Here is a 17,670-nt window from a genome sequence, read left to right on the forward strand (position 1 = left end):
GGGTCGAAGCATCGGTAACCTTTTTGATTCACCCCATATCCTACGAAGACACACTTGGTTGCACACGGGGAAAGTTTGGTTCTCTCGTGTTTGGGAATGTGAACATAAACAGTACACCCAAAAACTTTCAGTGATATGCTCAGGGATTCTGGGATGTTGGCTTGTTTAGAAAGAATGTCAAGGGGTGTTTTCATGTGTAGGATTTTGGTAGGAAGTCTGTTGATGAGGTAAACAGCAGAGGCTATTGCTTCGGGCCACAAAAAGGTAGGGACTTTAGAATCGATCATGAGGGCACGGGTTACTTCTAGGATGGTTCGGTTTTTTCTTTCGGCTACCCCATTTTGTTCGGGTGTATAGGCACATGATGTTTGATGTATTAGGCCTTTCCCCTTAAAAAATTCTGACATGCTATTATTAACAAATTCTCTCCCATTGTCTGACCGAAGGATTTTGATGGTGGTGTGAAATTGGGTTTGGACCATTTGGAAAAACAGGATAAATTTTTCTACCACCTCAGATTTATGTTTCAAAAAATATATCCAAGTCATTCGTGTGCAATCATCAATAAATGTCACAAAATACCTAAAACCATTCCCCCCAATAATAGGTGCAGGACCCCACACATCAGCATGAATTAAATCAAACATAGATTGCATACGGGAATTGGAAGGTTTGAACGATTGTCTGTGGCTTTTCGCCAAAACACATGTCTCACACGAAAAATCTTTAGGCAACAAAAAATCGGGAAACAAAAGTTTAAAATAAACATGGGAAGGATGTCCTAGTCTTCTGTGCCACAGCCAAGCCTCTTCTTTTGTGGATCCGCGAGCCAGCATTGCACTCCCATGGTGAGCTACCCCGTCCACATAGTAGAGTCCTTGGTTCTCAGTGCCACGCCCAACGATCCTCCTCGTCCGAATATCCTGTAAGATGCAAAAACTTGGGTACATTAGTAGTGTACAGTTCAACTCCCTTGTTACATGACTTACAGACATCAATCTTTGAGACAGACTAGGAACAAATAAACAGTGCGACAATCGAAGATCCGGAGAAATTTCTATGGTTCCGGTTCCTTCCACAGTAATTAATTCCCCATTCGCAGTTCGGATATAGGTTTTAGTAATTTTCCCAAAATCAATGAAATCAGATCGTTCTGGAGTCATAGTGTCAGTGGCTCCACAGTAAAAAATCCATCCCCTTTTTTCAACATTATCAGTCTTTTGCACACTAAATGCAGCGGAAATATTTAATAAAGGTGCAAAACGATTTTGGGTCAAAATTTGGTCAACAGCTGGGGTCAATCTGCAATTTAAAGTACTTGGGTGGTGTTTCTTATAACTTAACATAGCATGGGGTATAGAATGCAAATCTGGCTGAATATTGGGGTTTAAACAGAATATAGAGTTTGTGTTAGGGTTTGATAAATTATCAAACCCTTTACCTCCTTCATATCCGCCGCCGCCCCATTTTTGCGATCCAGTCCCATCGGCTTTCTCCACGAAATTCCCGACGCCGCCGATTCTGCCGCCGCCACCACTCCCAGCACCTGTTTCCTGATTTAGAGGGTTGTGTGGTTGATTTCCCCCTCCGATTCCACCATCTCGGTGTGCAATTGAGCCCTGACTTTGTTGCTCTGTGATTCCGACCGCCGCGAACTTCGCTTGGAATCGGGATTTTTGCCGTTCGTCCCACCACTCCGGGTAGCCCACCCGGAGAAAACAGCTCTCCTTCGTGTGCTTGTTCTTGCCGCAGTGTGAGCACCATAGTTTGCTCTTGTCCGGCTTTCCTCCGGCTTGGTGAGTGGCGGCTCCGGCGGGTGGATGACGCGGTGGTCCGTTCCTATTGGTTGATCTGTCTCTCTGGGCTCCAAATCCATACCCGATCTCCCCCGATGATGTATCGGCACTCCCTATGCCAGTGGTATCTCCGGTGGGTGTTGAAGATGCCGGTGACATGATCTTGCATCGAGTCGCCTCCTTCTTCACCACCGCGTATGCCTCTTCTACTGAGGGGTACGGCTCCATCTTGAGAATGTCCCGCCTGATTGCGGCGTACTTCGGGTTTAATCCGGTGAGGAATTTGATTAATCTCTTCTCACTTGTGAAATCCCTGAACTGTTTTATCCCTTTATCGCAGCATGTCACCGACTGCTTCTGGCTCCTATCGACGTTGATCCATAATCCATGGATCCGACGGTAATATGTTTCAAGATCCAAGTTTCCCTGTCTGATTGCTATTATTTTGTCCTCCAGGTCATAGATGTGGAACGAATCTGCCTTGCTTTCGAATGTGATTCGAAGGTTGTCCCATAGAGCTTTTGACGTCTGGTGGTGAGCAAAATCGGCAATTATATCGTGTTCGATATTGTCGATTATCCACGAGAAAACTACGAGATCAGTTTCCTCCCAATCCCGGTATCCCCTGCTTTCTGGTTCTGGCGGTTCATCAACTATGTGAGAGTATCATCTCCTTCCTCCTATCGCAACTTTCATAAGTCACGACCATAGCGGGTAGTTCTTCCCGTTTAGTTTGAACGCTACGGTAACGTCCTTGCTTGACCTCAATCTTGAGGGTTCGGTTGCTGGTTTCTCCTCATCGGTGTCTGACATTTTGTGTGTAGAGATGAATTTTTGGTTTTGGTTTCAGCCTCTTGGCCGAGTTTTGGTATGATTGGGCTAGGATGAAATTTTTCTGAGCCCTAAAATCTCCTGCTCTGATACCATGAAGAAATAAACTAGGGATCGGAATTGTGTATTTTACTTCAATGATAATTGTTACAAGGGTTCACCTATTTATAGGTCTAGAAATATTTACATAAGGAAAAACTAATCTCTGCCTATTTTACAGGGATTGCATTCTATCTTTGGAAGAAGATCAATTTGGGATCAATCCCAATATTCTCGTGATTCTCGTGATATCTTCTAACACTCTCTAATATGGATCCATATGATTGGACTATTACACAAACCACTCGTATTTAAATTGGAAAAGAGTGGCTGAAGAAATTGATGGATATGGAAATTTCGACCCGCATGAACTTTTTTATTTGAGTGCCTATTTTTTTTTCTAAATTGTGACATGTGTTATCTTGAAGTTTTAACCAAGTCAAATTGTCCAACGTAGTTGTGATGTTGTGGTCATCAAGAAAATTATATAAATCCAAATATACTAACATCTTAAATTGATTGCTAACGACTATATTATGACGTTTGACATCCTTAATGTAGCTTGTGGATATAATTGTTAATTAGTTATCAATTTAAGATAGGTATCAATTGATTATACGTATCTCCGAAACCCTTATATATAGGTATATTATTACAAAAATACCACCCGTCATTGTCAGATTTTTATTTTATAAGCATTCATCACTAAAAAATTACACGGAAATGTCGTAATAATGATTGTGGAATTTGGTATTGGACTTGTTAATTTCTTGCGTTATCACTTCATCCATTACTACAACTACAACACCAATTTCATGTAATTCCAAAAGTGTGACTAACAGCAGACGACTAAAAGAAAACTAATCATTGTACACATATAATCAAATTTTTATTTAAATAGGAAAAAACTAGTTAATTTTCTTTCGATAAAATACACTTACCGACCCATCTTCAAAATTTGGTTTGCCTACTTTAAAGTTTGTGTGGCGATTATTAAGTAGGAGTATTAATGATCTGATTTTACAAGAAAAGTGTGCTATGTCAACGTTAAAACAATGTTTATTTAGATTAAGTATCTCAATATTCTGTTAATAGATTAAGCAGTAAACTATCATCTTAATTTATTGTATAGGCTTTATGTCGAATTGTAACCCAATTTGAATAGATTAGCCCAAATATTATAGGCCACATATCAGTTGATATTTATAATATTTCTCTGGGCTCAGTTGTGTGAATTGGGCCAAACTTTTTTATTACTATTATTATTGAGAATATCAAGGTCCAAAATCAAAATACCCTATGAATTTGAAAAGAGCATGAACAACATCAAAATATTAAATGCCCTATGAATTTGAGATGATCCAGGTTTTTAACATAGTAGTATTTCATTAAAATACAAAGATAAAACACTCAAATAAAATTCCATTTCCCTCCACCTAAACCATCTGTACAAAACTAGTTAATCACCACCACCTTCTCTACCTCTTGACAATACCCTCTCTCTGATCACGCCGCCGCGAGTACCGACCTCTCGTACACCTCGTACGTCTCAGGCGCCTCGACCCCACCCTGGCTCGGGCCGCCAAAGCATAAATACTGATTCATCACCAACCTCCTATTCACCACTCCATGCCTCCTCGCCCCTTCCTCATTCGAGCACGAGGCCTTTGGGGCCTCATGCTCAACCAGAGGAGGCGGAGCCTCCAATGACCCCTGCGACGAAAACGAAATCTTCGAGAAGGAACTCGAACGCGACCTATGAGCCCCCCTCGGGATTGACTGCATCACCCCGTGCATGACTCCCGAGGCCAACCTTTTCTTAGCCGTAGGGCTCGGCTGGCTGCTCCGGACAGACAGCGTCCGTTTATTGCTCGTTGAAGAAGGCGCCTTCGAGAACCTCTGCCTCAGAGGCAGAGGAACCCCCTCCTCCTGCACTGGCTTCTTCGCCCGTTTAGGCCAATGCAGGAGGCGTTTGAGGCGCTGCGCTGCAGAGGCCTTGCTACTACGCGCCTCCACCACCACCACCTCGGGGGAGCACGAGCTGAGGCCAACGCTGCGGCTGCCATCCGAGGCATTCTCCAAGCCGGTGTACAAGAAGATCTCTACATCACTTATCCGGAAAGACGTCCCCGGGCTGCTCCCCATGCTCTGCCTCTTGATGTGGGAGGCAATCACGCGCCTAGCCGAGTAGTCTTGGGAGGTGAAGATCCCTCCCGCGGATATGAGGTGTCGGGTGAGCAGCTCGGAGGAGGCAGACAGGGGCCTCTGCCTCAGGATATCGAGGGGCGTGGCGCCATCCTGGTCACGTATGTTGAGATCGATGGACTTGACGGTCATGAGGAGCTCGACGAGATTGGAGTGAGTGTTGGCTAAGATGGCTAAATGGAGAGGGGTTCTGCCTTGGCTGTTCTTGGCATTTATGATGTCTTCCACGGGGAAGAGGTTCCCGGAGAGGAGGTGCTTCATGAGCTCGAGCTGGCGGTCTAGTCTGTGGAAACCGGGGCTTTGGAAGCCAGAGACGACAGCGTGGAGGAATGTCTCTCCGGTGTTGTTGGTGGCGGAGATGGAGGAAGGAGAGGCTAGGATTAGGGCTTCAACGACGGCTAGATGGCCGCGTTGAGCTGCCACGTGCAAGGCCATGTTACCTTGGTTGTCCGTGGCGTCGATTAGGCCGGGAGACGAAGCAAGATCTGTCACAACCTGAGCAAGATTGATGCATCATCAACAACAGATTTTATCATCAATCTTGCTTCATTGAATTCTAAATAACAAAATCAACCATATGCATTTTGGATTCTTGTCCCTATCATAGTACTACTATCTAGTTTAGCTATTCTAACTATGCATTTTGGAATCCATTATCAATAAAATAAAGTTGTAAGTCGCAAAGTAGTAAAAGTATTTTCCAAAGTTTAGCCTAAATAAATTCAAATGAGACTATCCTAAATGATAAAAAATACTACTAGCTTTCAGTTTATAGACAAAATAATATGTTAAGTCATAAGATATTTGTTTAAGATTAATTTGATATCGTGGTTAGTTATGAAATTACAATCTAATCTTGGTATTAAGAGCTCGAGATATAATGTCACGGGCTAAATTTCAGAAAAAACTCTGAACAAGAAATAAGATTAGTATTTAACGTGATTGTTCACTTTGCAAGATTATATCCGGGAATGAAATGTAGCGTGTTTGGTTTGGTTCGTGAAATTGAATTTCACAATTCAATATAATAATCAGGTAATAATTAGTCGTAGCCAACCTCATGGCAACCGAAGAAGGGGGTTTACCTGAACCTGGCCTCTGGCGGCGGCGGCGTGCAGGACGGTAGCTCCCCCAACGTCCCGATACGCCAACGCATCGTCCGAGCAATCCCGGAGCAGCTCCTTCAACAGCCGGAGATTGCCGCCTCTCGCCGCCGCGTGGATAGCCCTATTCATAATCTCCAACTTATACGCCGCCGGAATCTCCCCGGCCTGCTCCTCCCCGCCGGCGAACCTCGGCGCGGCGGCGAAATCCAGCACCACCCTAAAAACCTCCTCGCTCTTGCTCCGGGCGGCGGCGTAGAGAATATCCGTGACGCCGTACTCCCCCTCGCCGAAGACAAGAAGCGGGTCCCTCTCGAGCAGCTCCCTCACAAATGCGGCGTCGCCGGCGGAGGCGGCGGTGTAGAGGAGCCAGCCGCCGTAGCCGCCGCCGATGAGGGAGTTCTTCCCGTTCTTGAGCTGGCACTCCGCCAGCAGCCGCCGGGCCACGGCGGAGCGGCAGGCGGCGACGTGGTGGAACTGCTCGTCGTCGTCCCACACCGTCTCCAGCCGGCGTATGCGGCGGAGGGACGTCAGCTTTATGAGGTGGTTGCCGTCGAGGCGGAGGAGCTCGCGGACCAGGTCGTAGTAGCCGTTGGCGGCGGCCCAGTCGATCGGGGAGGCGTACCACCACTGGTCACCGGTGCTCTCCCACCGGAGAGGGAAGTATGTCGCCGGAGTCATCCGGAAATGGGGAATGAGGCGTAAAGATCGAAACTTTTTGTGATTTGAGGAAGAGGGTTGTGAATTGTTTGTGGATTAAACCAAAAGGGAAGATCGAATTTGTTAGATTAAAGATGGGAGTGAGATTGATAAAGGTGGTTGGCTCGTATCTCACTGCAATAACAGAATAATGTGGGAGACTCGATGGGGCCCGCCACTTTTTCACCTAGTATTATAAAATTAGAAAGGTGCTTTCACAATAAACATTTCCAATTTTTATGTTAATTACACAAATAATATTGTTATTACAAAAATATTTATGAAAAGTCTTTGACTTTTACATTTTGTACGTGTGAGATATTTTTACATTTTTTACAACTATAAAAAATTACATTTTGGTACATTTTATATTTAAATAAATAACACGATGAATATCTAAATATATCGAATAGTTGTAATATAAAATTAAGATTATGCGTTATTATTAGTAATAAAATCAAAATTGTGTAATATATTATTATAGCTTTATCATAACTGCATATAATCAAATTTTGATAATTAAAAGTTGTAATATGAATGACTATAATTTAGTAAGGATAAAGATTATAAAATTCAACAAATATATGGGGTGGTAAAAAATTAGTTGTATGAAATTATTCTAATTGAAAGGAAAAGGTTTGTGATTGTGTAGGACATTCATCAATCACCATTATCAACTAACAAAATAAATCATTATTTCACATTAAAAATATATGAATTTTTTTTATAAGTTATAACCATTAAATATAAATATCAACTTAACACTATTCCGTATGATATTATAATCGCCTCAATTTAATTACTTATTTGAGAATTTTCATTCTGCAAATTTTATACTTTGACAAGATACGTCCATCGCAAAAAGAGAGGGGTAAAGAAATAGGGTGCAGGGGGAAGAAAAAAGGTTGGTGAGAAGAGTTGGAATAGTACAAATAAAATATTTGAACAGTTGAAGAAGTAATTATTTAAGAATTAATTTCATTCTGCAAATTTTAATTTGACAAGAGAATTTAATCACGGCCATTGCAAAATTGCAAAAGAGAGGGGTAAAGAAATAGGGAGCAGGGAAAATGATGGTGAGAAAAAGTTGAGATTTTGGATTAGTACAAATAAAATATTTGAATAGTTGAAGAAACATATGTAGTGCAAGAATTATTACAATGAGGAGTAGTAAAGTTAGAATAAAAAATAAAGAAGAAACACATGCCGGCATGAGTATTGTTTATATGAGATAATGATTAATAAACTCACATTCATATAAACAGGATTAGAAAGCCATCATTTTTCTCACCTGCAAAAGTAAGTATAAAAAATAGTAAGAAATTTCAGAAAATGGAAATCTGGCTTCCCTACCATATGAATTACAATTAAAAATTCATCACATCATGAACCAATTCACTGTGAGGTCGAAAATATCAATAATTAATAAGATCCTAAATTTTTTTGAGTTATCTATAATGTCTATGCGACTATGCCTATATAATTAGGAATGGAAGAAAATTAAATAAAAACTCACCTTTCTAGATGCTTACAGTAGATTAACTTTGGACCTAATCAATAATAAATATAGTTGAACTTATCGAATTTTGACGAATTTCATTAATTATAAAATATTATCGAATTTTGACGAATTTCATTAACTTTGGACCTAATCAATAATAATTGGCCGGTAGCTTGTCCAAATATGTGACCGACTCATCTAATATTATCAATATAGTATAATTTAATTAAATCTAAGTAAAGAATTTCTAATATCTTATGTCATGAATTACTCCTATTTAATTTCCTTAAACATATATTTACATAGTATTATTACTGTAGATTATATATATACATTGCAGATAGTATTGATAAGGATTTCCTGATATTTTTGAATTGTTTCTTTAAATTCTCGCAATCTTTTACTCCTAATAACTTTCATTCTCACATTTATTTTTACAAATTTAAAAAAGAAAATACTATCTCCATCTATAAAAATATATCATAGTAGTAGTAATGAACTATACATGTTTTAATGCAAAATTGATAAAATTAAAAAATAAAGAAAAACATATGGAGTAAGGGGAGTGTTAGAGTGACACCAACTCTTAAAATAACACCATACTACCATCCCTAGTCAATCATTTGTACACGTGGACGAATAATAAGCTGCCATGTAGCATAAAAAAAAAGGTTAAAAAACACCGCCAGCAATATGCAACATTGTATACAACAATTTTTCTCTGCCAATAATATCCAACACACTATACAACAATCTATAGATTGATGTGTAGCGTTTATAATATTGTTGTATAGCGTTTACAATATTACTGTATATTATTATTGTCATTTTAAGTTTTTAACACAAACCTATCCGTAATTAACATATTAACAAATAATGAATTGATAGTGAAAAACATAATCACATTCGCTTCACTTATCTGTGCATCCATCGTGATATTGTATGTAGCTTGCAAATAATTGTTGTGCCTTTTCTTGACTTTATGATCTTGACTTTATAAATTATAATGAGATAATATATTCAGAATTGTTTTTCTTCAAAATCATCATTATAAACGAAAGGCTAGGTAGTAATAGTATTGTTATTTTAAAAGTAGTGTACCAATTTTTACGTAACTTCAATATTTGGAAATTGGAATTAATAGTAAAAATAAAATATTTGAACAGTTGAAGAAACATATGTAAACTAGAAATTATTACAGTTCTAGTAAAGTTATAACAAAATAAAGAAGTACACACATGCCGGCATGAGTGTTGTTTTAAGAGACAATGAATATTAATAAATTAACATTCGTATGATCATATCAACAGGAGTAAAAAGCCATCACTTTACATTTTTACTCTCCTGCAAAAGTATAATAGTAGTAGTATATAATTAAATATGTCCATATAATTAGATATAGAGGATTGAAAGAAATTAATAGTGAATAAGTCTAGATGCTTCTGCGCCATACGCCCATACAGTAGAGAAACTTTGCAACTAATTAGAAATTAGAGTACATGTCTTGTCCTGAACATATGATCATTTTACGTTTTGGTCCTAAACATTATTTTTTGGATTTTATAATCTTGAATATATAGAATTTGATCATTTTGGTCCTCTTGTTAACATTTTCGTTAAAAACTAATAGTCAACGGATTTAAATTCGATTTTGATCAAATTTAAATTTTAATTCTGTTTTTTATTCCTTAATTAAAAACCCTAACTATTATTAAAAATATTCTTTTAATTTTGATGAAGGCTGTGACCTTTGTGCGACCTTGTACTATCATAATGGCCATAACTTCTTCATCCGAGTTCCGATTTAGCCGTACAAGGTACCCACGCGAAGCTATTTCAAAGAAAAAGATAACGATAGTAAGATAAAAGAATTTGGATATTGTCTTAATAGGAAACGAACTGTTTGAATCAGACCAAAAAACCTAACATGGAAAAATGACAACCGATAATAAAGTTCGTGACATTATACGAACTTTTTAAAATTCATAGGAATAATCAAAATTTATAAAAGTTAGCGACTTTAAAATCAGTTACCCAATATAAAACAAATAGTGAAGCACATCGTTTACCTGATCACCTCGTCAAAAGAAAAAGCCTACATGTTTTGGAAGAAGAGCAAAATTTGGGAGCATGCGAATTAGTCTTGGATTTTAGCAATTTCATATTTTTAATTGATTTAATGATATAGTGATTCTCGAGAATTGTAAAGTGAGACTGTGACTCAACATCCTTGATCTGTCCTTCACAACAACCACCACATATATTGGAAATGTTTTTTTTATTATTTCATATTATAAATCATTCAAATTGAAAAATGGCAAGAAAATCTTAGCCCATAAAAAATAAAATAGTTTTATTATTTTGGGCAATACATTAACATTAGATTACTTATAAAAATAAAAAGTTTTAAATACTACTAATACTACTAGTAACGTGGATCCACAATTTACTAATATTATTTCTAACATTTTTTCTCTCACTCTTTTTGTTACTAATTGCATATTAAAATTCTAAAAGATTTATAATTTTATTTATTATTTGTGGATGGAGGTACTATTATTTAGATCCTTGAGGTGCTAACACATATGATCCTAATTCTTCGGTGTTGCACTATTTCTATTTTACATAGAAATAAATTTTCAGAATTTTTGGACATTAGTATTTCTATTTTAAAGTTTTTACCGTCTAAACAAAGTTGGTTTCTGCGAATTGATTAAAATAAATGTTTTTGTGTATATAAGTCCGATTTGTTTTCTCTTTGTATTATGAATTTATGATTACCAATATCTTTATATATTTCGTACTCATTTAATCGCTTTTCGTTATTGTTCATTTACTACTCTTATTGATGACTACTATATTATTAAGTTTTATTGAAATTTATTTATTGTCAAATATCTCAAGAGACAAAATTGAAAAAATAACTTTACATTTCCATCTACATTTAACTAATCCTATTTCCCTGGATTATATGATATAGATTTGCTGGCATCCATTTTTTATATACCGTAACAAATACTTATATGTACCGATAAATATTTTTTAATCGTATTACTTATTGTATTTACTGGTATCCATTTTTTTTATTGAGTGGTAGTATATGTTAATAGATAAAAATATAGTTCTATTCAAAACAAAAATATTTGAATTTTCTGAGCTATAAATCTTGATTCTCCCACAACGACATTGCATGCCTAGGGTTCATCGTTGGCGCCAAAATAGTCTACTACATACCTAAATATTTATGGTTAGTACTAGTATTATTTTTTTAAAAAAAATTGTAGGAAAAAAAGGGCATGTGACAAACAGCTTTAACTTTTAAAGTTGCTGATATAAAGTGTCAGTAGAAGACATGGGTGATTCACTTCCACAATAATGCATGTGATTCTTTGTATATCCATACGACCAAAGCCCCTATACTTGTACCTACGAATATTATCAGCCAGTCCACCGGATATGGGTTAATTCATTTTGAGTTGGTTGAGCTATTTAATTACTGAGTCAGTCAGATTATAATTTATCTAATTTATGGTATACCAAATGTTTGGATTTCGTTGTATGTTATGTTTGGTCAAGATCTAATTTATCTCCTGTCATATCATCCGACACTAAAATTCCTCCTGTCACATCATCAGAACAAGTAATAGGCTACAGGCTAGCCACATCATCAACACTATTAATAAACAACTAATAAATTTACGGAATTAAACACAAAATGTGGAATTAAACATACGACACATACACGGAAATATTCATTAATTTCATTAAAAAAAAATACATTAATTAAAAAAAATACCATAATAAAAAAAATACATAAAACCAAAAAAACTATCGCCGTGCAGTCCTCCGCGCCCACAACTCTTCAATTAAATCCTTTTGGAGTTGTATATGCGCATCCACTTGGCGCATGTCGGCATGCGCCTGGAGGCGGTCGGCTTCATCGTGAGGTACCCCCCCTTCGTACGTTGGGGGTGGCCACGCCGTGGCTTGGACCGGCTTCATCGTCATTGGCCCAATTAGTCAGTTTACACCTTCATCTTCGACTATCATGTTGTGCATGATAATACAGGCGTACATTATAGAAGCAATGCAGTCGAAATGCCACAAACGCGTTGGACCCCTAATTGCCGCCCATCGAGCCTGGAGCACACCAAATGCGCGCTCCACGTCCTTGCGCGCCGACTCCTGCCGTTCCGCAAAGTAGGCCTTCCTGTCCTCATTTGCGCATCTGATCGTCTTCACAAAGACGGGCCACCTAGGGTATATCTCGTCTGCCAAGTAGTAGCCCATATCATGCCAGTTGCCGTTGGCGACAAAACTGATGGCCAGACCGACGCCCTGTTACTGCTCGTTGAAAAGGGGCGACGGGTTCAGGTCGTTGTTCGACCCGACTACCCCAAAATACGCATGCCAAATCCACAGCCGATAATCAGCTACGGCCTCGAGGATCATCGTGGGATTCTTTCCCTTGTAGCCGGTGGTGTAGAACCCCTTCCAGGCAGCGGGACAGTTCTTCCACTCCCAATGCATACAATCTATGTTGCCTAACATCCCCGAAAACCCATGCTTCTCCCCGTGCATCTGCATCATATCCTGACAGTCTGTCAGGGTAGGGCTTCGAAGATACTGGTCCTTGAATATTTCAACGACGCCCTCACAGAAATGCTTCAGACACTTCAGGGCAGACGTCTCACCGATGTGGAGGTACTCGTCCCACATGTCTGCCGCGCCTCCGTATGCCAACTGCCTAATTGCCGCATTGCACTTTTGAATAGGGGTGTGGCCGGATCTGCCAACCGCATCGTGCCTGAAGCGGAAGCACTTATATTGACGCTCCAAAGCGTCAACGATATGCATAAACAGCTCCCTGTGTTGGGGTTTGTATACTAAAAGATGCTTCGAGCGTACATGCCTTTATACAGTCAGCTTGTGCATGTATACGAGAAACGCCACGTCCACTTGTTTACCTATTTATGAGAATAAATAATATAATATAATGGTTTATTATTGAAATATGATAAACAAGTCTAAGACTTCTTACTAAGAAGGTCAAGTAGGGAAATTCGATGAATCTCCTCATGAGTTTTCCAGTAGGGGACTTGGCCAGATCTAGTAAGAAGAAAAACGCATTCACAACCTAGATAGGCTTTGGCTACCTATTGGAACGGTTGCGGTGTTTGTGATAATTCTCTCTTACCTAAGATGAGATTAGTAACACCGGTGTGGTAAAGCACTGAAAGGATCTAATCCGAAATGTATTCTTTATTGCTATCTACTGAAAGAATATATTTCAAGAAAGTTTAGTATTTTCTAGTCTATGATATTAATATCAATATTGTTTATTCAATCAAACGCCACTTTGACTTATCAATATGTGAGAGTTTGTACGTAACTCAAATTCATGATATCTTGGGTGGTAGTAATTGAATAACATGAAGGTATTGGAATATTATTTCATAGAATTCGCGTGCCCAGTGTGGTATGATTAAATCCCTAAGGGGTGATCCCCAAGAGGTGTTTGAAAGAGGAATTTATTATTCAGAAAACTGCGCAGTTGAAATTTATTCCACGAATAATAAATAAAGTTTCAAACTAGAAAAACTCTTTGGAGAATTAATTTAATTCTAGTCACATAGCAGACAAAAGAATTAAATTGACGGATCAAGATAATCTTAAACGCGGGAAATATTATAAAATAAAATGGACCCAAGTTATTTGTAATTTGGTGATTTAAGTGGGAGTGCAATATTATTCTTTAGTGGAACAAAATAATATTCCATTGATAATATATTAAATCATGGGTCATTTGATTTAATTAGTAATTTATCTAATGGGTGAGCCCAACACTTAAGTCATTCCATGGATCCCCAACCTAGCCCAACAAGTCCATTATAAATAGTGATGAGATGTGGAAACCCTAGCACACCATTCATTCACAACACTCCTCCCTAAACCCTAGAAGCCGTCGCCGGCTCTCTCTCTCTCTCATTGCCTCGGTTTTCGTGCCTTGGCACGTGGGAGAATTAGGGTTTTGTTTTTGTTCTTGTTCTATCATAATTCATAGGATTAGATCAAGACAATATCGAGTTTGTGATTGGGTTTCTCTAGATCTCTTCAAGACTATTATTCATTATTCAAGATCCGCCCACACGGATGGATGATCAAGGACTAGGGAATAGGTTGGAAGATTCACGGTCGATAAACCAAGGATCTCCGGGTGGTGCAGCTAGCAACTTCGATCCTATGATGGATCAAAATGAGGTAACAATCGAATCTACATCAAATTGCATGATTATGTGTTTATTTGATGTTATATCTATAGATCTATGAATATTGCATGAAATTGGAGTCGAATGCATAATCACCTAAATAGATCCGTTCTAGGACCTGTTTGGTTTCCGTGTCTTCCGCTGCGGTAGTCCCAATAAATGGTATCAGAACCAATTTTTAGGCTCTGATTATGTATTTGATTAATTGAATTTTTCGAAAATTATAGTGTTAAAACTTGGGATTTTCGAAAATAATGCAATATGTGTTGGATCTATGTTTTTCTTGATTTTAATTTTGGATCTATGATATGATGTTCTAGATCGATGAAAGAATATTATGAATCTTGAATTTTATTCAAGTTTTTCACAAAAATATTCTAGATCTATGCCGAACTGGACTCGTTGTTGTTGTCCATCGCTCGATGATGCTCTTGTACAGAAAGTTAGGGAGAGAGAAAACTCGTTAAAACAAGTGGTGCAAATGAAAATGAAACTAAAATCGCGTATATATGGGTTTAAAAAATATTGTAAAAAAAACGAAAATAGGCGCTGGCCGATCGGCAAGCCACAATGGCGGCCAGCGCATCGGCCAGCGCCCCTGAATCGGCTAGCCCACGCCGATTTTCTGGCCGATTCGCCGCTGGCCGACTGCAATGGTTCGGCTAGCGACGTGAATCGGCTAACCGGCATTGTGGATGCTATTTTCAAGTTTGTCTTAAAAATGGTAATGTCAAATAACAAGATTAATAATCACATATTTATAATTTTATGTTAAAATTCGTATTGTCAATATCTTATTAGAGCATCTCCAATGCTATTAGGCCAGCCATAGGCCAGCCATTCTCTCTCCCTGCCACGTCAGCAGCACTAAAAATCCACCTGTCACATCAGATTTAGGCCAACCATAGGCCAGCCGCAAAAAAAATAATTCAAAATATACTACATTTACGAAATTAAAATTACGATTAAATTACGGAATTAAATTTATGAGACATATACGGGAAAATTCATTAATTAATTAAAAAAGGTACATAGATAAAAAAAAATTACATTTAAAAAGGTACATAATAAAGAAGAAAAACTATCGCCGTGCAGTCCTACGTGCCCACAACTCTTCAATTATATCCTTTTGGAGTTGAATATGAGCATCCACTTGGCGCATGTCGGCAAATTCCTTGAGGCGGCCGGCTTCATCGAGAGGTACCCCACGTCGTACGCTAAGGGTGGCCGTTCCGTGGCTTGGACCGGCATCATCGTCATTGGCCCAACTAGTCAGTTGTACGTCTTCGTCTTTGACGATCATGTTGTGCAGGATAATGCAGACGTACATTATTTGGGATACGCATGTGACATCCCACAAACGCGTTGGACCCTTAATTGCCGCCCATCGAGACTGGAGCACACCAAATGCGCGCTCCACGTCCTTGCGCGCCGACTCCTGTCGTTCCGCAAAGTAGGCCTTCCTTTCATCACTTGCGTGCCTGATCGTCTTCACAAAGACAGGCCACCTAGGGTATATCCCATCCGCCAAGTATTAGCTCATATCATGCCGGTTGCCGTTGGCCACAAACGAGACGGCCGGACCGACGCCCTGGCACTTCTCGTTGAAGAGGGGAGACGAGTTCAGGACGTTGAGGTCGTTGTTCGACCCGGCTACCCCAAAATACGCGTGCCAGATCCACAGCCGGTAATCAGCTACGGCCTCGAGGATCATCGTGGGATTCTTTGACTTGTAGCCGGTCGTGCAGGCCCCCTTCCAGGCAGTCGGACAGTTCTTCCACTCCCAATGCATACAGTCTATGCTGCCTAACATCCCGGGGAACCCATGCTTCTCCCCGTGCATCTGCATCAAATTCTGACAATCTTCGGGAGTAGGGCTTCGAAGGTACTGCTCACCGAAAACGTTCATCACGCCCTCACACAAATACTTTAGACATTCCAGGGCTGTCGACTCACCGATGTGGAGGTACTCATCCCACATGTCTGCCGCGCCTCCGTAGGCCAACTGCCTGATTGCCGCCGTGCACTTTTGAATAGGGGTGTGGCCGAGTCTGCCAACCGCATCGTGCCTGAAGCGGAAACACAGATATCGACGCTCTAATGCGCCAACGATACGCATAAACAACTCCCTGCGCATTCTAAAACGCCGCCGGAACATGTGTGCGGGAAACCGCGGGTTCTCCGAAAAGTAGTCGTCGTACAGCCGCTGATGTGCAGCGGCGTGATCCCGATCAATCACTGCTCGGCGGTGGATAACCCGTGGATGACGTGGTTTCGCCTGCTGTTCCACCCTACGCATGTACCGCTCCATCTCGCGGTTCATGTAGGCATTCATAGCCTCGTTCATCCTCCGTTCGTACTCCTCAGCATCCCCACCACTACCACCTCTGCTACCACCCGCGTTACTCATCGCTCGATGATGCTCTTGTACAGAAAGTTAGAGAGAGAGAAAACTCGTTAAAACAAGCGGTGCAAATGAAAATGAAACTAAAATCGCGTTTATATAGGTTTTAATAAAAAAAATTAAAAATCGTCGCTGGCCGATCGCTGGACGATCGGGCCGCCACAATGGCGGCCAGCGCATCGGCCAGCCACACGCAATCGGCTAGCCTTGGCCGGTTTTTACGCCGAAATTCGGCTAGCCTGCTCCAATGGTTCGGCTAGCCGACCGGCTAGCTACGTCAATCGGCTAGCCGGTCGCTAGCCTACCATTGGAGATGCTCTTAATGAACAAAGTAGAATTATCTATATATCGATATACGGTACTTTTTATCATCACGTCTCTTTACCTCGACTGTGGACACACCATTTGCTTTGCCCTCTCACATGGGATGAAAGCAAAACATGCCAAATGCGCAATTGCAGAAATTAAAAATAACAATTAAATCATGCAACGTTTGAATAAAACATATAATTATGTATATCAAAGATACTAAATTCCTAATTACTAATATGGAAATTGGCCCACTAACAAAATCATGTGAGAATTGTACGATAAGTGTAGAAATGTAAAAGGAGGTGTTAGGAAAAATAGATGGATACAGCGAAAAAGACAGCAAAAAGTGTCGAATTTATTAAAAAATCTTGCAAAAAAGGGTTGAAAATTTGAAATTAAACATTAATTTATCAATCCATTATGTACAAAAAGATGGCAATCTTTATACGGGACCCCACCGCATTCGGGTCGGCCCGGATGGTGAGAAACAATTGTAAGTGGTAGAGACCAC

The 17,670-nt window shown here is 39.6% G+C and overlaps 1 protein-coding gene and 1 pseudogene across 1 annotated transcript; both read right to left on the reverse strand.

Annotated features, from left to right (window-relative positions):
- Nucleotides 1-792: 792 nt before the first annotated feature.
- Nucleotides 793-2,634, reverse strand: LOC148927482 (uncharacterized; annotated as a pseudogene).
- Nucleotides 2,635-3,995: 1,361 nt separating this feature from the next.
- Nucleotides 3,996-6,784, reverse strand: LOC125196705 (uncharacterized). The gene is made up of 2 exons (XM_048095316.2): nt 5,957-6,784; nt 3,996-5,366 (listed from the first exon to the last, which is right to left on the reverse strand). The coding sequence occupies exons 1-2, from the start codon at nt 6,653-6,655 to the stop codon at nt 4,173-4,175; spliced, it is 1,893 nt and encodes a 630-aa protein (XP_047951273.1). The 5' UTR covers nt 6,656-6,784; the 3' UTR covers nt 3,996-4,172.
- Between the last annotated feature and the right edge of the window lie 10,886 nt (nt 6,785-17,670).

Source organism: Salvia hispanica, chromosome 4 (genome assembly GCF_029641045.1).
Source record: "Salvia hispanica isolate PSC_SH4W2 chromosome 4, Shi_PSC_v1, whole genome shotgun sequence".
Lineage (NCBI taxonomy): Eukaryota > Viridiplantae > Streptophyta > Magnoliopsida > Lamiales > Lamiaceae > Salvia > Salvia hispanica.

Excerpts from the sequence above, each read along its gene's own strand:
- LOC125196705 (XM_048095316.2), bottom strand. The coding sequence starts at position 6,655 with ATGACTCCGGCGACATACTTCCCTCTCCGGTGGGAGAGCACCGGTGAC. Across the intron at positions 5,367-5,956 it reads CCGCCAGAGGCCAGGTTCAG|GTTGTGACAGATCTTGCTTC; the intron begins GTAAACCCCCTT and ends AATCTTGCTCAG.